At 35.1% G+C, this 21,347-nt stretch overlaps 1 protein-coding gene across 1 annotated transcript in view; it reads left to right on the top strand.

The window, feature by feature from the left end:
* The window catches only part of ACBD6 (acyl-CoA binding domain containing 6), a 227,380-nt gene that overhangs the window by 95,350 nt on the left and 110,683 nt on the right, over window positions 1–21,347 (top strand). The window contains exon 6 of the mRNA XM_036755421.1: window positions 18,951–19,040. Within this exon, the coding sequence (XP_036611316.1) occupies window positions 18,951–19,040 (90 nt within the window). The remainder of the gene's footprint in view (window positions 1–18,950; window positions 19,041–21,347) is intronic.

Here is a 21,347-nt window from a genome sequence, read left to right as displayed (position 1 = left end):
CTTTATAATAGTATTGCTATTCTATACATTATTTTCCTGGTTCTGTTCACTTCATTCTGCATCAGTTCATACAAGCTTTCCTAGGTTTCTGTGATAGCATCCCCTTCATCATTTTTTTGTGGCACATTAATATTCTATCATTTATCTACCATAATTTGTTCAGCCAAACTCCAGTTGATAGGCATCCCCTCAGTTTCCAGTTCTTTGTCACCCCAGAAGAGATGCAAAAAATATTTTTATGCATCCTTAGAGGTTTTTTTTTTTTGACGAGGACTGATCTTCTCTTAATATACCCACCTTTTCATTCCGTCATCTGAGGGACGTCCTATCTATCCTGTATATAGCTTGTTTGTACATATTTCCTTGTTATCTCCCCTATTAGATTGTGAGCTCCTTGAGGGCAGGGACTGTCTTTTGCCTCTTTTTGTAGCCCCAGGTCTTGGCATAGTGGTTGGCATATATAAGTGCTTAATAAATGTTCATCGGCTAATCCACATTCTCCCATCTCCAACTCCTTTCTCCTTTGCCCCATTTACTTGCTGAGTGACCATCCTGATTGTATTAACCAAAAATTTATGTTACATAAACTAAACTGTGTCAAGGAAATTCTTTTACACTTCCCTAATTGATTCATTTTCCTACTTTACTGTAGAAAATCCATAGTGGATTTTCCAAACTTTTTCATCTCTCTTCAGACCTTTCACTCTCTTGCCTTATATTTCACTGGGGCCATTTGTTGAAAGCTCCCTCTTCTCCCCACCTTCTTATCTCACATCAGGCAGATACCTTCTTTTATTCTCTCCTCTTTTCACACCTGTCTCTTATAAAGAGGTGACCTTTCTTTGTCAAGGCAAACCCCTGTCTATGCACGTGACCTCATGCCAGTCTTCTCCAACAGATTGTTTCTTCTGTCGTCCCTACTGTCTTAGTATCCAGTCTCTTCTTGTCTACTGTTTCCCTGCTGGGTATGAACGTGTTCATGTTTTCCCCATCCTCAAAAAAATCCTCACTTGATCCATCCATCTTGCTAGCTCTCATCGTTTATCTCTCCTTGAAAACATTATTTACAATTAGTGCCTCCACTTCCTGCCCTCTCTTTAAAAATGTTTTTGGTATTGATGTCTTTTGTTTTTTTTGTTTTACATCACCAGAATTTCTCTAAGTGTACTTCTGCTTCCCTCTTTGAGAGCCAACTGATTTAGCAAATAATATTTTTAAAGGAAAAGAGGAAGAAGCAGGAGGAAAAATCAGCAAAATCAGTTAATTTGTAGAAAAAGCCTGAAAATATATGCAGTATACTGCACTTGTAGATCTCTCACCTCTGCAAAGGAATGGAGTAGCAATTTCTTCTCATTTCTCTTCTTTGAGGTTTGTTCTTTGTAATTTTGCAACATTCACTTTGGATTGTTTTGTAGTTATTCTTTCTTGTTTACATTGTTGTAGCTGTTGTGTGTTATCTTTGTTCTACCTTAGTTCACTTAGCATTTGATCCTGTATATCTTTCCAAGATTCTCTGTGTTCATCATATTTCTTATAGCACAGTCATATTAGGTCTGGCAGTGTTCTTCTCCCTTCATTCTTACTTATCTTCATTATTTACCTTGATATTCTAGGTTGTTTGCTTCTCCAAATGAATTGTTGTGATTTTATTGAGTTCTGTGAAGTATCTCTTTGATAGTTTAATATGGCATTAAAATTGTACACTGGCTTTTGTAGTATTATCATTTTTATTATATTGGCATGGACAAGCCATAAGCACTGAATATTCCTCCAGCCATTTAAGGTGGGGTTTTTTTTGTTTGTTTGTTTTGGTACTGCAGATTACCATCTTCTCTTTTCTCTAGGTTTACATGATACTTGCCTCTCCTGGTTCTCCTCCTGCTTGTCTGACTATTCCTCAGTTTGTTTTGCTCAATCTCCATCTACATTGTACCTGGTAACCATGTGTAGACCCCTACCAAGGTTCTGCCCTGGGCACTTTTCCTTTCTCCTTGTATGCTGTTTTGCTAGGTCAGTGATTCTCAAAATTTTTGGTGTCAGGACCTCTTTTCACTCTTTAAAATTATTGAGGACCCCAAAGAGTTTTTGTTTATGTGGGTTATATCTATTGATACTTAGCAAATTAGAAATAAAAATAATATATTTTAAAATATTTATTAAGAATAACAATAAAGCCATCACGTTAACATAAAATAATATTTGTGTGTGCGTGTGAAAAGGAGCTATTTTCTAAAACAAAGCAAATGTAGTCAAAAGAGTAACATTGCTTTTACTTTTCTTCAAATCTCTTCAATGTTTAGCTTAGTAGAGGACAACCAGATTCCCGTATTTGTTTCTGTATCCAATCTATTTCAATGTTATTTTGTTTGCAGTACTTGAAGAAAATCCAGGCACAACACATATGTAGTTGGAAAAGCGAGGGATATTTCAATAACCTTTTCAAAAAGTTGCGGATATTCTTCTTTGATACTACAACAAAACTTCACAATGTGGTAGTTTCTTAAAATTTAGTTGCAATGTGGAGTTTCAGATCATATAAAGAACTTTTCTTACTCTATTACATTACTCTTCACTGGTCTATCTTGTACTTTAAGTAAATCTTTTACATGACACTTGCCTGGTCATTTGGAAATTTTTGGTTCATCAAGTTATACAGATCTTCATATTTATTACCACCAATCTTATCAGAAAAGTATTTAAATATCACTAAATTGTCAGGCTCATGGAAGCAGATACAAGTCTAACAAAATTCTAATTTTCTTTCAAAAGCTTGATTTTTTTTCATTGGCAACAAAGAATCAATTGTTTTCCTTGAAGTGACAGACTCATGTTTTTTGTTTTTGAGAAAATATCTGCCAGATACCCGAGTCTAAATAACCATAGTTTGTCAGTCATTCTTTCACTTAAATATGGTGTTCCACGAAAAAAGCTGCTCTTTCAGCTCACAGCTCAGTTGCACAAATGCTTCTCCTTAAGACAACCAGTGTACTCTGTATGCAGAGAAGTGCTTTGTGCAATTTTCCATCTCATCACACAGAATATTAAAAAGATGTGTACTCAAGGGTTGAGATTTAATAAATTTAGTAATTTTTATTGTTTCATCAAGGACATTCTCAAGCAAAACTGGCTTCCTTTTCCATATTGCTGTAAATGTGTGATGGTGAAGCACACAATGACTACTATGGTTTAATGCTACTACCCTGATTCTGGCTAAGGCATCAACATTTTTACCCACCATTCCTTTTATATCAGCAATACCAATCTCAACGTAGTTGTTCTAGGATAAACCATGAGATTCTATCACTTTGAATATTTCAGCATCACTTGTGTTTGTTGCCAAGCATTCATATAAAAGTTCTTCTTCAGTGATTAGTTGGTGCTGATACCTGAGAAATACAAGCAAAATAGCACATACAGCAATGGCTGTAGATGTGTCCATTTGTAAGGCAAAAGTACAATTCTGCATCTATTAACTCAGGTTTTGTTTGTAGATAAATTTTTAATTCACAAGTCTGCCTCTGTACTGCCTCTGTAAAACTCAACTGTACACTTATGAGAGAATGAGAGTGAAAAAGGCAAACAATGTGTTAGTAGAATTATGAAAATAGTTTATACCTTTTGGACCCTAGGGGTGGGGTCCCTGGACTATACTCAGAACCACTATGCTGAGTGATTTGTCAGTTCCCGTGGATTTCCTTGCAAATGATTCTTAGATTGTTTATCCAGCCCTACCCTCTTTTCTGACCTCCTTTTCTTTTCTTTCTACTGACCCCGTCTTCTACAGGAAGCCTTTCCCAACTCTTCTAGTGCCTTCCTTCTGTTAATTATTTCCTATCTATCCTGTATATAGCTTGTTTGTACATATTTCCTTGTTATCTCCCCTATTAGATTGTGAGCTCCGTGAGGTCAGGGACTGTCTTTTGCCTCTTTTTGTAGACCCAGGTCTTGGCACAGTGATTGGCATATAGTAAGTGCTTAATAAATGTTCATTGGCTAATCTACATTCTCCCATCTCCAACTGCTTATTGGACATCTAAAACTGGATTTTCTATAGGTATCTTCAACTCAACAAGCCTAAAATTGAACTCATTGTCTTTTCTCCCCAAACTCATCCTCCTTCTTAACTTCTTTATTACTGTCAAGAACAACACCATCCTGTCAGTTACCCAGGCTCCCAAACTAGGTGTTATCCTCAACTCCTTACTCTTTTTTTCACACAATGTATCCTATTAGTTGCTAAGTCTCATTAACGAGACAGGACTTTGCAATATCTCTTACATATGCCCTCTTCTCTTCACTCAAACAGAACCCAAGGCCCTCATCACCTCATGCCTGGACTATTACAGTAGCCTTCCAACTAGCCTCCCTGTCTCAAATCTCCTTACACTCACTAGTCAAATGTTCTTCCTAAAGTATAGGCATGACCATATTGTATGCCTCCCAACCCCCTCCCGCCATTCAGTAAACTTCACTATTACCTCCAGGATGGAATATCTCTGTTTGGCTTTTAAAACCCTTTACAACCTGATCCCTTGCTACCTTTCAGTTTTCTTATACCTTATTTTCCTTTACATACTCTGTGATCCAATTACATTTTCCTTGCTGTTTCTTACAGAAAACACTCGGTTTTCTGACTGAGCATTTTTACTGGTTGTGCCCCACATTTGGAATTCTCTTCCTCTTCGTCATTGCCTCCTGGCTTCCCTGGCTTCCTTCATGTTTCAGTTACAATTCAACCTTCTCCAAGAAACCTATCCCAGTCCTCTTTAATACTAGTATGTTCCCTCTGTGATTATCCCCAATTTATCCTGTATATAAGCTCTTTGAGAACAGAGCACATAATCAGTAAACATTTATTGAGTTCCTACTACGTGCTAGGCAATGTGCTAAGTGCATCAGCACTTAATAAATGATTGTTGACTTAGTAACTCTAAGAGAGATACTGATCTACATTGGTAGATGAAGTTTTTTCATCCAAAGATCTGCTAATGAAAAGTCTCAGGTCCAGACAGTGTGTGTGTGTGTGTGTGTGTGTGTGTGTGTGTGTGTGTGTGTGTGTACACAGAGGGAGAAAAAGAGAATAATTCCTAGGTTAGGCACTTTTTTCATGGTGTTGAAAGTAATTTTATGTCTTAATGGGAATTCAGGCCTATATTAAGCAATTTGTTTTTTGATAATAGACATTCTATCATTAGGGTATGCCATCCATTACCACCTTCCCCAAATTCTTACTGTGCTGGTTATTATCTTAATGATAATAATAATAGCTTTCATTTAAATCAGTTTTTTAGGGTTTACAAAATGCTTTCCTTACAGTAAGGCTGTGAAGTAAATAGTGTAATGTTGTTCCCTTTTATTATTTTATATTGTTATATTTCATAGATAAGGAAAGAGGCTTAGGTTAAGTGGCCTCTCTAGACAGTAGTTATTGCCCAGGTTCAAACCCAGGTGTCTTGACTCTTAGTCTAGTGTTCTTTCCACTACATCATACTACTTCTAATCAACTTGAAATCTACTTTTTCAATAAAAACATTTCACATAATTCCTAAATTCCTTAATTTCTTTCTCATTTTTATGATAGAATAATAGTTATCAGTTTTCTCTGTATGTTTATTGATTCTTTAGAATGCTTATAAGGATTCTACCTTTATCACAATTTCCTCCTCCTTTCTTCTTGCTTTGTTTTTAAATAAATCTATGACTCATGTCAAAATAATATTTATATGCCTTTGGCTTAAAGAACTACTACAAAAACTGGCCAAACTGGCAACGATAACCCAAATGAAACACAGAAGATTTAAGAGGCAGGGTCAGTCTGCAGAGACTAAATTTATGCTTTTATTCAAGATTTGAGGAAGGAAGAAAAATGCACCCTCTTAAATAACTTCTACACAGCATTATATACACTGCTGTGGTAATGTACTTGATTAAAATATTAATTTACTAGAACCTTGCTCATTCACACTACTGACTGGGAGGTACATTATGAAATATTAAATTTTATTAATTTGCATGAATGCAAACAATGATGTTTAAAAAATAAAAACCATAGTATTTAAGTAATATAGTTTACCCTGGAAATAAAAATTAAACACCAATAATATAATGAAAGGCTATTCAGATACTAGATAGATAGATGCTAGATTACACAAAGGGTTTTTACTGTTCTTATTTCCTTTACTGTGGAATCGATTCATTACTTCTTGTTTATTTCTCTGCCCTTATTCCAGCCTACCTCCCTCGGTTTTAGCGTAAATATTGCTCATGAATTAATTTTTACAAGTAGCTTTTAAATGCACAGTCTTAATTCTTGTCAGGTTTATTACCTATCTCTTTCTGGTAGAAGATCTAGTAGATTCCTTAAAACTGTCTTCATGTGGCTAATGATATATGTAGGTACAGTTTTCAATGGGATTACTCTTCTTATTTTTGCTGAACTGCTTGTCTTTAGTGTTCCAGTGGTCTATGAAAAGTATAAGACATAGATAGACCCCTACAGAAAACAGGCTGTACTTTTTTGGATATAGCAGTAACACATAAACACAAAGGACTGATCTGTGGTGGCCAGCTATTTAACAATTATGGGAATGGCATTAATGGACTAGTGGGGCTTGAGGAGGAGAGAAGTATTCCAGGTAAGGTTTCAATGTGATGACTTTAGAGCCTGGATTTTTACAGAGGGGAATTCAGATGCATTGCTTCACCAGGTTGACTTATGTTATGCATTGAGGTGTATCCAGCAGATCCCTGGACTTGGAATCACTGAGACTTGGGTTTTATTTCTGACTCAGATCATTAATAGCTTTCTGTACTGGGCAGTTACATAGCTTTTCTCACTGCTTTCCTTATATATAAAGTGGAGATGATAATATATCTTAGCTTTCAAGGTTATTTGATGCCCGTGTGATGCTCCCATGCTTTGCAAACCCAACATGAAATAAATGCCAGTTATTGTTGTTATTAGACCTCTTTGCCTGTTAAGTAGCAGCATGCTATCAACTCATACGTTTTGCAACAATGGCAGTTTTACACTTGGCTAAATTTGCATTACTTATTGAAGGTTTTAGGATTGCAGTTGGCAATAAAATAAACAAAATAATTATAGCTCTCTTGAGAGAAATACTAAAGGTAATTTTTAAAACTTAATTAAAAATTAGTCCTGTATTAAATGTAAGTGTAGACTCAAATAGTCTTAGTATGTAACAACTTGTATATAAATTAAAATGTTTTACTATTCATTGTTAGTTGAATAATTTTTTCTTTAACTTTTTATTTTGTTTTCAATTAAAAACTATTTGTTTTCTCTCTCTACCACTTATCCCCCTCCCCAGATTGAAAAGAGAAGAAAACCAAAACCCTTGTAACAGATTTCATGGTGAAGTATGTTCCAAAATGTTTATCTCATTCTGCACCACAGTTCTATAACCCTTTTATCAGAAGGTTTGGGTAGCATGATTCATCATTGGTCCTCTGGAATTGTGGCTGATTACTTCATTGGGAGTTATTTTTCAAATTTTTCAAAAATTTTTTTGATCTTTATGATGTTGCTATTATTGTGTAAACTGTGCTTCTGGTTTTGCTCACTTCACTCTGCTTGAGTTCATACAGATCTTCATAGGTTTCTTTGAAACTATCTTTCATATTTTGAGAAGCACAATAATACTCCATTACATTTACATACCTATATTGCTCAGTTTTTACCCAAGTGATGAACACCACCTTAGTCTCCCCCCCCCCTTTTTTTTTTACCCCTACAAAAAGAACAGTTACAAATATTTTTGTACATATTAGGTTTACTAGTGGTTTTAATGGGTCAAAGGGTATGCTAGTTTAATAATTTTGGTGCATGATTCTAGATACTTTCCAGAATAGCTGGACCAATTCATAGCTTCACTAACAATGCACCAATATGTGAATCATCCTGCAGTCTCTTCAGTATTTATCATTTTTGGGTGATCATCTTTGCCAGTCTGATGGAAGTAAGATGGAACCTCAGAGTTAGCTTAATTTGCATTTCTCTAATTATTAAAGATGTGGATCATTTCTTGTTAGGGCTGTTGATAGCTTGGGTTTCTTCCTTTGAAAGTTGTCTTTTCACATTCTTTGGCTATTTACTGGAAAATGGTTGTGATTTTTATGTGTGTGTGTGTATATGTATATGTGTGTGTATGTATATATACACATATACTTAAATTAGTTCATTATATATCTTGGAAATTAGACCTTTATTAGAGAATTGTAATGCAAAGAATTTTTCCAGTTACCCATTTCCCTTCGGATTTTAATGTCATTGATTTTATTTATGCAAAAGCATTTTAATTTTATGTAATCACAACTATCCATTCTACCTTTGATTATCTCTATACTTTGTTTGGTCATGAAGTCTTTTCCATCTTGATCTGAAAGGTAATTTCTTTCTTGCTTTTCTAATTTGTTGTTTAATGTAACCTTTTGTATCTAAGCCATGTATTTGGTATTTAGCTTGGTCAATGGTGTAGAGTATTGATCTAAATCTAATTTGTGCCAGGATGCATCATACTTTTCCTAGTATGGTTTTGTTTGTGTGCTTTTGGATTAGTGAGTACTTATTCCAATAAGTAAAAGTCTTTAGACTTTTCAAACACTTGGCTGCTTGAGTTTGTTTGCTTTTGTGTATTGTTGTAATTTATTTATGTAATTTATTGCACTGACGGACCTATCTATCTTCTAAACAGTACTCAATGATTTTGAAGATTACTGATTTGTAGTATAATTTGAAATCTGATATGGGTAGGCCTCCTTCCTTCCCACTTTTTTCATCATATCGCTTGAAATTCTTGACATTTTGTCTCTGCAAATTAATTTCATTTTTATTTTTTCTATTTCAATAATCTTTTGGTAGTTGATTGGTATGGCACTAAGTAAATCACTTAGTATTGTTATTTTTATTATATAGGCATTGCCTATATAATAAATCCATGACCAATTAATATTTCCTTAATAATTTGTATATCTTTATTTCTATAAGTAATATTTTGTAGTTATATTCATATAGTTCCTGTTTGTGTCTGTCTGTCTGTCTTCGTTTACATACTTTTTTACTTGCCCATGATCACACAACTACTAAGTGTCAAATGTCTGAGGTCAAATTTGAACTCAAGTCCCCTTGAATCCAGGGCTGGTGCTTTATCCTCTGCACCACCTGGCTGCCCTTCATTTATATACTTCTAAGAATGTATTTTTAAAAAATAAAAAGAAATATATTTTATACATTCTGTAGTTCTCTCTCTCCCTCACTAGTGGATTTTGTTGGTAATTGACAGAAGTGCTGCTGATTTGTGTATATTTTGTCTTATATACAACTTTGCTGAATTTAATAATTGTCTCAATTAAATTTTTTAGTTGACTTGCTAGAGTTCTTTAAGTGAACCATCGTAAGATCTCCAGTAACAATAATCTTGTTTCCACTTTGCCTGTGCTTATTCTTTCATTTTTTTTCTTGCCTTGTTGTTTTAGCTAGCATTTTAACCCCATATTAAATGGTAATAGTGATGATGGACATCCTTGCTTTTACTCCTGCTCTTGTTAAAAAGGTCTTTATTTTATTCCCTTTACATATAATGCAACTTTTTGTTTTAGACCGATATTTCCTACCCTATTAAGGAAAAGTCTATTCATTTCTTTGTTCTTGGTGCTATTAATAGAAGTGTGTGTGTTGTATTTTGTCAGAAGCTTTCTTTGCATTTATTTTTACAATCATGATTTTTTTTATCAGTATAGAATATTATGCTTATAGTTTTCTTAATTTTGAACCAAACATGTATTGTTAGTATAAAGCCAACCTGGTTATAATGCATAATATTTTTTATATGTTGTAGCTTCTGTTAATATTTTATTCAAAATGTTTACATTAATATTCAGAATATTGTTCTGTAGTTTGAGTCTCTCCTTGGTTTATTTATCAATACTGTATTTGTACCAAAGAAAGAATTTGATAGTCTCCCTTCTGTTCCTATTTTTGCAACAATTTATACAATATTGGGATTAATTGTTCTTTGAATGTTTGATAGAATTTGCTTGAAAATCTATCTGGTCCTGTTCCCCTACTCTGCCTCCACCCCGCCCCCCACCAACCTCTCCTCCCACCTTTGGTACTTCATTTTTAGGTTTCTGTTTCTTTTTGTGAGCTTGGGTTATTTAAATTTATAACTTTTTCTGGTTGGGCACAAGTAACTGAAATATTAAGAGTAGCTTTTAAAATTTCACCATATTTTAAAAAGTTAAAACCTTCACATATATCCATATACAATGTTACATGTTATATATCCATACACACATAATTAGCTTCAAGGTAAAGGATTGTTACAAGCAACACCTTAAATATAAAGGACTAATTTTTATTTTCTAGAAAGCATCTAAGTAATACCACTTAACAGGGTAGCTAGCTCCCTGAACTTTCCAAAGCACTTTATAGTCATTTATCTGTCTAAGGTAGGTCAGTATTAACTAATAGCCTTTGTTAATAGATGAGAATTCTTTTAATTCTACTTTGCTGTGCTTTTGGAGCACCAAAAATGTATTTAGAGCTCTCTAAATGCTGCATTTGGTCTGCTGATTGTCCAATAAAGATTTTTAAAGAAATTTTTTCTCCTGTTCTTTGATTTTTTTCACCCATATTCCCCAAATTCTTATTATGGATGAATAAAAAGGAATAAGGAAAAGCAAAATTGTCTAGATTTTAGTTAGCAGTAATAAAACTTTAACTTCAGAATTGATCATAGATTGGGTTTACATAGGTATGTAAAAATTAGATGAAAATCATTATGCAAATAAGTACAAGCAGCTCTATTTACTATTTTAATCCATTTGGTTAAAATCCATGGTGTTCAGCACCGATATTATTTTGTATACCAGCTCACTGAAGTTTGTAGATTTTCTATTTGTATAAAATAGAACGTGCTATAACAAAACAATTGGGACCTTATGTGGTTTGTTTAAATGATCTAGTTGCTAAATGTATGAAGTATTAAAATATTTGCTGAATTTTTTTATTCTTTGCTTTTCGGCTTGCATAATACTATGTTTTTTTTTTTAAACCTTTAAAAAGCACTAATGTGGATATCTTCCAGAGCTCCTACAGAAAGTCATTGTCCAAGAATTCATTCTCATTCAAGGTTAATTAGTGTACCATTAAAATAATGTGTTACAAAAATTAATTACATACTGGGTCAAAACGCATGTTGAAAAGCTTAGTGCAAATGTCTGAGAGCACATCATCATACTTCAAACAGTGTTATATATGTGCCACCCTTCTGGAAAAAGTATCCAAAATGAAAATCACTAGTGAGGTCCAGTCATAGGTGTTTCCCCTAAAGTAAATTTTTGGCACTGCATATAGGAAATTTAACATATAACTCCTATTAACAGTAAAATGAGTTGCTTGTCTACTTCCTTACAGTAGTTCCTAAAGATTTATGAGCTAGCATTTCTTATCTTAACCTTTTTACGTTTTATAATTAACAACAGAGAACCTAAGCAGATGTTTATTAAAAACCTAGGAATATGCCATATGTTTTTTCTTTTATCTTTATAAAAATACAAGTTATGTTATGGTTTCTTAACTAAAATAATAGATCTGATAAGTGTCTTAATACACAATATTATACATCATATTTTATATATTGTAATTCATGTTAATAGTTTAATTTGGCAACCATAATATGTATACTTGAAAATTGGAACTGAAAGTGATAGGGACCATATAGCACCTTCCAAGTTGGAATTTTACTGGATTTTTTTTCACTTAAAGAGATGGAAAGCATTATCAATTTATAAAATACCCTCTAGTTCATTGGGAATGTTTTAGAACTACTCATTAAAAGATGTAATTGTTCATTTGGAAGATTTTAGAGTTAGTACTCAGAATAACTGAATAATTAGCTGTAACAGAAGCTATAGGAGTATTAATAAAAGAAAATATTCTTTTGTACCCAGTCACTACAGCAAAATGTTTCTTTGGGAATTTTTGCATATACTTTTTCTTGACCATTTAAACTTGGTGAGTTCTGAACAAAGAATGATTAAGTGCCTTTTTATTCTGAGGGAAAAAAAAATTATAGAAATATGCATGTTTATCCACATCTGGCAGTTTTTTATTTTCTTTCCATTTTGGATTTTGTGGTGTTTTCATTAGAAAGTACGTAGAGATAAATAAGAAACCAACCAAGCATTAAGTGAAAGCACAAGAAAATTGAGTCTTAATCTATAGCACTCTTGTACGTAGTTGTTAAAATTGGATCCTCCTTTACCTTGGTAGTATAATACGTTAAAGAAAAGAAGACTTTGAATGAAGAAAGCAAAGGAGAGTTCTTAAGAAGGTCCTCTTTATTGTAATGCTATCTGGAACATCTTGTAGTTCCTTAATTTCTTCTAAAATCACAGAATTTAGGGCTTAATATTTTATATGAAAAACATTAAATTCTTTAAACATGACAGCATTGTCACATCAACCTTTCTTAAAATAATGCCAAACCATGTCAGTCATTTCATCAGATAGATCCTAGATTATTAATATTCTGTTTACTCTTTCATCAGGTTGAGATTTTTCACATCAACTGCATTTAGATTCCGTTTCAAAATACAGTAGGATTGACATCATTATTAGAGCAGTTACATTAATAATAGCGTTTGTGGTGGACAACAGTGGTCAAATTTTCAGATATCCTAGTTTTCTCTGATTAGTTAAACATTTATAGGCTATCCATGTTTAGAAGTAGCCTATTCTGGCACCTATCTCCTTTAAAACACTTGTAAATTGTACAAATGTAGCTCTTTTCAAAAAGTTTTGGAGTGTGAAATTGGAATATCAAGATGGTGGAGTGTTTGTTAGATAAATGAATGAGTTTACCTATCTAGTTTAATTTTTATCTCAGTTGAATTTGATGATCTCCACCTAATTTCTTCATGTACCTCTTAGTTTTTGAAAATAAGTTATTTATGTCTTTTTTTAGTATCACCATAATTTCCTTCAGTATTCTCTCCTTTTCCCCTCCAATAAAGCCATCCCATATTTTTTTAAAGAAAAAAAAATGAGGGGGAAAAATCAGCATAACTGAATAATACATTTTTAAAAAGCCCTGAAAATATGTTCAATGCGCAACACTTGTGGAATTCTCACTTTGGCAAAGGATTGGGGTGGGGATGGTTCCTCATATCTCTTCGTTTGAGCCATGCTTGTTCTTTATGATTTTCAAACACTTTTATTATTTTTTTTCATGGCTTTTCTTTCCATCTACATTGTTGTCATAGTAACAATAATAATAGCTCAGAGTTTTATGGCACTTTAAGGATTTTAGAACACTTTATTTAAAATGTCGTATATGATCCTCACAACAACCCTGTGAGATAGGGTTTTACATATGAGGAAACTGAGATAGAGGAAGTTACCTGCATGGAGTCACACAGCTAGTAAGTGAGGCAGGATTTTATTTCAGGATTTCTCAACTCCCAAGTCCAACGTTGTATGCACAATTTCAACTAACTTGCACATAGGTGACTTTTCCTAGAATTTTACACATTTTAATAATAATAAAAGCTAGCATTTATATAGATCTTTAAGGTTTATGAAGTACTTTTCCAAATATCATCTCATTTTTTCTTCACAACAACCCTGAGAAGTATTATTATTTTTATTTTACAGATGAAGAAACTGAGTCTAATAGAGGTTAAGAACGTTTCTTAGGGTCACATAGCTAAATCAATTTCAGGTCTTCTCTGCTCCTGGTCCAGTGTTCTATCCACTTTGTGTTATAGTATATCTTGTTTTCTTGGCTCTGCTTAATCCACGTTGTTTCAGTTCATATAGATCTCTCCTTGCTTTTCTGTTTCATAACTTTCTTAATTTATCATAACTGAGCAATATTCCATTATGTTCATGTACCATGGTTTGTTTTACTGATAGACATCTACTCTGTATCCAGTTCTTTGATATCACAAAAAATGCTGCTATAAACAAAAAAATAAAGATGGATAAATAGTAATTTTATTTTTATTAATGGCTTTCTTGGGATATAAACCTAATAATGGAATCTCTGCCTCAATGTGTATCGACATTCTAGCCATTATATTTGCATAATTCCAATTTGTTTTCCAAAATGGTTGTACTGATTTACACACAGATCCACCAACAATGCACTAGTGTTCTTCTCTTGCCACAGCCCTTCCAACATTGACTATTCCTGTTGTTTATCTTTTTTGCTTACTTTTTAGTGTGAGGTAAAATCTCAAGGTTATTTTAATTTGCATTTTTCTTATTATTAGTGATTTGGAGCATTCTTTCATGTGATCCTGAATCCTTTGCAAATTCTTCTTTTGAGAACTGTTTGGCCAATTAGCTATTGAGGAATTGCTTTTGGTTTTCTATGTAGCTATTAATTTTTTATATATCTTGGATGCTAAACCCTTATGAGAGAAGTTTGATTCAAAGATTTTTTTCTCTGCCATTCAGCTGTTTTCCTTCTTATACTAGATGTATTAATTTTATTTGTGCAGAAGTTTTTAAGCTTCACATAAAATTATTTATCTTCTGTAATTACTTCTGTCTCTTGTTTGGTTAAGAATATATCTTCTACCTATAGCTGTGAAAGGTCATTTTTTAAAAATAGTATGATCTTTAAAATTAAGGGCATGTATTCATTTAGAATGTATTATGGAATATGGTTTAAAGTGTTGGTCTAAATCCAATGTCTACTAAACACTTTTCTAGTTTTCCTAGCATTTTTTTTAAAATGTGGAGTTCTTTCCTAAGCAATTTGTATTTTCTGGTTTGTTGAAAAGTGGGTTATTAAGTACTATTGTTTCTGATTCTCCCTTATCTAGTCTGTTCCATTGATATTAATTTTCTATTTTTTAAACCAATGACAGATGGTTTTGATGACTGCTGCTTTATTTTATAGTTAGAGATCTAGAATTGCTATTTACCTTTTGTCCTTACCTCTTGGCATCATTTTCCTTAACATCCTAGTTCTTTTATTTTTATATATGAATTTTCCATAAAGTATCCCTTTGATAATTTTATTGGTAAAGCATTAAAATTATAAATTAACTTTGATGACGTTGTCATTTTTATTATATTGGTGTGGCCCAGCCAGGAGTCCTAAATATTGCTCCAGCTATTTATTATTTTATTTCTTTAAGGATCATTTTATAAATGAATCTGTTCAGGTATTTTCTATGCTTTGTTAGAATGAGCCCAGATATTTTATGCACTTTGTAGTTACTTGGAATGGTATTTACCTTTCTATTATTGCCTTTCAGATTTTGTCATCATTACATAGAAACAACCAACTTCGGATTGTTAGTTTTTTAGCCTGCAACTTTGCCAAAAGTATTCATTGTCTCAATTAGTATCTTTTCAGAATCTGAAACATTTTCTAAGTAAAGCCTCATGTCATCAGCAAATAAGCATAGTTTTGTCTCCTCTTGGCCTATCTTTATGCCTTTAATTTCTTTCTTCTGTCTTATTGTTATAGCTAGTACTATAATTCTATCAAATAATAGTGGGAGAAGTAGGCATACTTGCTTTGCTCCCATACTTACTGCCTAATGTTCTAGTAGCCTATGATGTTTGTTGTTAGTTTTAGGGAAAGGAGATGCTGAGTGAACAAGTTAGGGGTTAGGGATTGTTAGTCTCCATGTTGGTAGTTCATATGATTTTTGCCTCATTTCAATTCTTGATGTCCTAGCTTAGACTGTGGAGACAGCTGAAATTGCTCTATCTCTGACACATAATTCTTATTTTGGAAAGGAGAGATCATAACACGTCCTTAACTTCCATTTTAAGGAGGGCACTCAGCTCACCCGTGTTTTCATTCCTCGCTAAGCTACACTCTTACAGTGTGCAAGTCATTGTTCTAGGTAATCAGAATACAAAAATTGCAGTATATAGTCCCTGATTTCATATTCTGATGGGAAAGACAATGTACAAAGAACTATCTACATACAGATATAGACAGTCGAAAGGAAGGGTAATTCTAAGGAAAGGGATTAGCTGTTACATTGGATGAAGGGGAAAAAGATGGAACAGTGAGCTGACACAATCCTTCTGCAGAAGATGGAAAGTAGAATTTGAGCTGAGTCACTGAACAATCTAAGGAAACTGGGAGGCAGAGATGAGAAGGGACAACATTCCAGGTATACGTGGTTGCCAGTGCAAATGCATCGTCAGCAGATGGAGTATTGTGTCTGAGAAATAGCAAGTAGCCCAGTGGAGCTGCATTGTAGAAGTTAAGGAGGGAGATAAAATGTAAGAAGACTAGAAAAATATTAAAGGGCCAGGTTGTGAAGGCCTTTAAATACCAAAGAGGATTTTATTTTTGATCATGGATAAAATAGGGAGCCACTGGAATTTATTGTGTAGACAGGTACATGTTGAGTCCTATATTTGGAAAAAAAAAATCACCTTGGCAACTGAGTAGAAGATATATTGGGGGGGGGGGCAGCTAGGTGGCACAGTGAGTAGTGCACCGGCCCTGGAGTCAGGAGGATGTGAATTCAAATCCAGTCTCAGACATTTGACACACTTATTAGCTGTGTGACCTTGGGCAAGTCACTTAACCCCAATTGCCCTGCCTTCCCCCTCCAAAAAAAGGAAAAAAAAAAGATATCTTGGGGGAGGGGAGAGACTTGACAGAGACCAACCAGAGGATGAGTGCAATGGTCCAGGCAGGAGGTGATGGAAGCCTGAACCAGGGTAATAATGCCTGTGTGGGTGGAGAGAAGGAAATTTACATGAGAGATGCTTCAAGGTAGAAACACCAAGTTTTGGCCACAGATCAGATATGTGACATGAGTTCAAGTGAGGAGCTGAGGATGACATTGAGGCCTCAGATGATGGTGGTATCCTTGTAGTTCTGGGGAAGAGATAATGAGCTCTGTTGTGAACAAGTTGAGTTTGAGATGCCTACAAGAATACAGTTTGAGATTGCTAAGAGGCAATTGGTGATGCATGACTAGTTCAGGAGAGAGATTAATGCTAGATACAGAGATCTGTGAAACATCTGCATAGAGAGGATAGTTGAACCCATGGTAGCTGATCTGATTACCAAGAAAGATAGTACTTGAAGAAGAGAGGAGGCCCAAGAGAAAGGCTTAGAGGATACCCAACAGTTATTGGGCATAACCTGATGAAAGTCAAGCAAAAGAACTTGGAGGTGGTCAGTCAGGTAGGATGAAAACCAGTAGGGAACAGTGTAACAAGAACCTAGAAAGGAAAGGTTATGCTAGAGGAGAGGGTAATCAGCAGTGTCAGATTATAGAGAGTTCAAGAAGGATAAAGACTGAGCAAAAGCCATTAGATTTATTCCTTTCCTCCCAAATTATTGAGCTCTAGTGGTACCCTGTTACCTCCAAGAGGAGCAAATAAAAACTTCTGTATTTGATATTTAAAGCTCTTAATATGTTGAAGTTTGGGGCTGAGGGGCGTTTAAGACCCTAAAATACCGACATGCTGAGTCCTGCCGAATGAATTTGACTCAAGCCTTCTCAGCCAAAGAAAAACAAAGTTTTTTAAAGATTTGCCATATTGGGTAGACTCTTAGGGAGCCTGAGCATTTGTGACACTAATGCCAGCAGGCCAGATTAATCTGAGCGGAGCTACATTGAATCTGAGTGCCTTCATGGAGGCAAAATGGAGCTTATATACAGAAAGACTGTGGGAGGGGTTAAGGAGTGGTTAAGTAATCTGGTGTGACTAGAGGAGGGGTTTAGGGAGGGTCTTGAGGAGGAGTCTAAGGAGGATCTTGATGGGACTGGGGTGACTGGAAGTCAAGACTCCAGGAGTGAGATTAAGGGTGGGAAACAGCCAGAAGGCAATCCAGAGGTATCTGGACAATGGTAGGCTAGGCTAGGCTATTTGGGCATGAAAGGCCAGATGTAGTGGGAAGATTCAGGGTGGAGTTCAAGGGGATTCCCATAGTCACATACCCTGGCCCCTTCTTAAATAAGTCAACAAGCAGTTATTAAGCCCTCCCTTACTATGCACTGAGTTAGAACAGTTCTTAAACTGTTCTAAGTTCTGGGGTACAAAGTAGAAGGGCAAAGATACGGACTCTGAACTCAAGAAGGTCACTTTCCCTCCCTCCATGCACACTGTGATCCAGCTATACTGGCCTACTTACTATTTCTTGTACGTGACATTGTCTCTATCTTTTTGTGCTGGCTTTTCCTGGTCACCCCAATTATTAATGTCATCCCCTCTCGGATTACATCCCATCTACCGTGTGTGTGTGTGTATGTGTGTGTGTGTGTGTGGTATTTATATATACAGAAAAAGCAATACAAGGACACTCTCAAGAACTTTGAAATTAATTGTGTGACATGGGAAACACTGGCAAAGGACCACTCAGCATATCATGTCCGCATCAAAGAAGGTGCTGTGCTTTATGAGCAAAGCAGAATTGAAACAGCTCAAAGGAAATGCAGGAGGAGCAAATTTTAGAGTATCCACCCCAAATGTTCACATGGACTATTTATTCCTGATCTGTGGTAGAGCATTCCGAACTTCTATTGGCCTGATCAGCCACAGTTGGACACTATAACTTGACTCTTGCTAGTGATGTCATTTTGGTACTCTTTGAGAATGAAGAACAACAACCAGCCAATCCACAGTTGTCTTACCCGTTAGAATTTGAGGTCCTTGAGAGCAGGGTCTGTTTTTGCCTTTCTTTGTATCTCCAGGACTTAGCATAGTACGTGGCACATAGTAAGCACTTAATAAATGTTTGTGTACTGAATACTGTTGAATTACTATTTACTAATTATAAAACATTAAATTGGCCAAAATACAAAGAAAATTTGATTTTTCCTACTGTTTAGTCCTGTATAGAATAGCCTGGAGGACCCATGATAAACTGGTTCTTTTAAATTCGTTTTACTGATTGTGCTCAAATATTTTTCTCTTTCTTAATTTTTAGGGCAGGGCTCTACTGCATTGGGCATGTGACCGAGGACATAAGGACCTAGTAACAGTCCTACTGCAATATACAGCTGACATTAACTGTCAGGTAAGGAAAGGTGAAATGAGAAAGAATATTTGGGTAAATTTTGAATGTTTCTGTTTTGTGTTCTCAGTTGTTTTGGCAGATAATCTTTTCCTCTTTGTACCATTTCCCCTGAAAAAGTTAATTTATTAGTGTTATAAAAATACTCACATTGTCTAGGAATAAACAATACTCATTGGGAAGGCAGGAACACTTTAATTATATTTTACATTTATTCGTTCTGAATAAATGGGTACATCCCCTGAGCAGAGTACAGGAGAGTACAAGGACTCAGAGGGATGCCAGTCCTTTTATTGACTCCTACTTTGAATCTCCCACTAGGCTCTTCGTTGGCCAGATGCAACCCCATGACTGCCTATGTCATGCCCTCCTCAAATGGCTCAGTTGAGCATGCATACAAGCCTCTAACCTTTCACCCGACCAGAAGCCTGGTCTCTGCTAGATCACAGCTCTGATTAGAACTAATTCTAATCAGTCACCTGACTTACATTCTGCTAAAGCTGTGGAAACAAAAATGCTCCCCCCATTTCTTATATTAGTACTGTCATGTCCCTACAGTCATACTGGGGCAAAATTTTACTTTTGGTTTATCTTGACTCATGCCCACTTTTATTCCATACTTACTCTTTGTCTTCACTTGGAAGGATGCTTATCAAAGGGAAAGCTAAGGATGAAAGCATTTTAATAAAATGCTTTTTATTTTAAAATAATTTTCCAATGTTTGTATTTTTAATAAGCATTTATTCAGCATCTCCTATATGCCAGGCACTATGCTAAGCACATTGCTAAGTAGCGTGTGTGTGTGTGTGTAATATCATTTTATCCCCAGAACAATGCTGGGTTGTAGGTGCTCTTATTTTCCCCATCTGACATATGAGGAATCTAAGGTAGAAAGAGGTTATTTGATAATTTGCCCAAGGTCACACAGTAAGTTTCTGGGGCTAGATTTGAATCCACATCTCCCTCACTCCAAGTCCAGGGCCGTATACACTTTGCCAACTTATCTACCTGTGTGTTTGAGGTGACCTTAAAATGTAACCATCCCAGTAGTGAAAATGAATAGTGTATAGGGATACTACACTGTTGTTTAAAAGAGAAAATGAAGAAAGTCTTTACTTGAACCCTCAGGAAGAAATTTCCTCAGCCTGTTTTGCCTGTTCATCACTCTTATAGACCTGTAGTTAGCCAATCAATAAACATTTCTTAAGTGCCTACTATGGTACTGTGCTCAGTGCTGAGGGTGCAAATAAGAAAAAGACAGTTCCTGCCCTCAAGGAGTTTCCAGTTTAATGGGGGAAGACAATACACACAGGGAAACTCCAAGGGGTGGATGGCACTAGACAGTACCTGGCTTGGGGGCATAATATTCATGGAGTTGAACCCAAGCATAGCAGCTAGTGGGAAATGTAGAACTGACTGGAAATTCTGAGTCCTGTATAAAGGGAGGCTTTGGGAGAAGTGTTTTGCTCTATCCTCCAGCCTTCCAATCAGAGGGACAGAGTGGCAGCTGAAGGAGGTGTTGTGTATCAAAGCTGAAGCAACCTCCATGATGATGAGAGCTAGAAAGGACCATAGAAATTATATAGTTCCATCCGCTAAATAATATAATTGAATTCATAGAGAAAACATTTGGCTATGGATAAAGGATCATTAGTCAACTATAGTTTTAGCAAATAATAATAGTTGTGAGCTTAATCTAATTGGATGAAGTTGCTAGGTATCATTCTGTTCAAAAGTTGAAATTATTTAGTACCTTCTATGTTCCAGCCTTTGGAGATATGAAGACAAAAACTAAACAGTCCTTTCACTTAAGGAGCTTAAAATATTCATATTTCAAAACTTTTATGTATACTGAACTTACATTCGGCTGGGAATAAATGTCAATTTCTATACTCGGGATAAAATCATCAGCAACACAAGTCCCAGAGGGATGAGGCATGGTTAAATAATTGTGTAAAAAAGACCTGGGACTTGTAGAAGACTACAAGCTGTGTAGGAATCAACAGTTCAATAGAGTTGGCAAAAATACCAACATGATCTTAACCTGCATGAATAGAGGAATGCTGTCTTGAATGAAAATAATGGTCCCACTGTGCTTTGCACTGGTCAGATCATTTCTAGAGTATTTTCAATTTTAGGAAGAGGAAGCTAACCAGGGTAGTATTATAGCTGGAAATCATGGTATAAGATGAACTGGCAACATTTGTCCTAAAGAAGCAAACACTTGAGAAGGAAAGAGGTTATGAGAGGGGAAAATGATAACTATTTGAAGGGCTGTAATGTGATGTTCAGTTCCATTCAACAAACATA

This window comes from Trichosurus vulpecula, chromosome 4 (assembly GCF_011100635.1).
Source record: "Trichosurus vulpecula isolate mTriVul1 chromosome 4, mTriVul1.pri, whole genome shotgun sequence".
Lineage (NCBI taxonomy): Eukaryota > Metazoa > Chordata > Mammalia > Diprotodontia > Phalangeridae > Trichosurus > Trichosurus vulpecula.
Note: the sequence above shows the minus strand (reverse complement) of the source record. Positions and strands in the feature narration are given on the sequence as shown.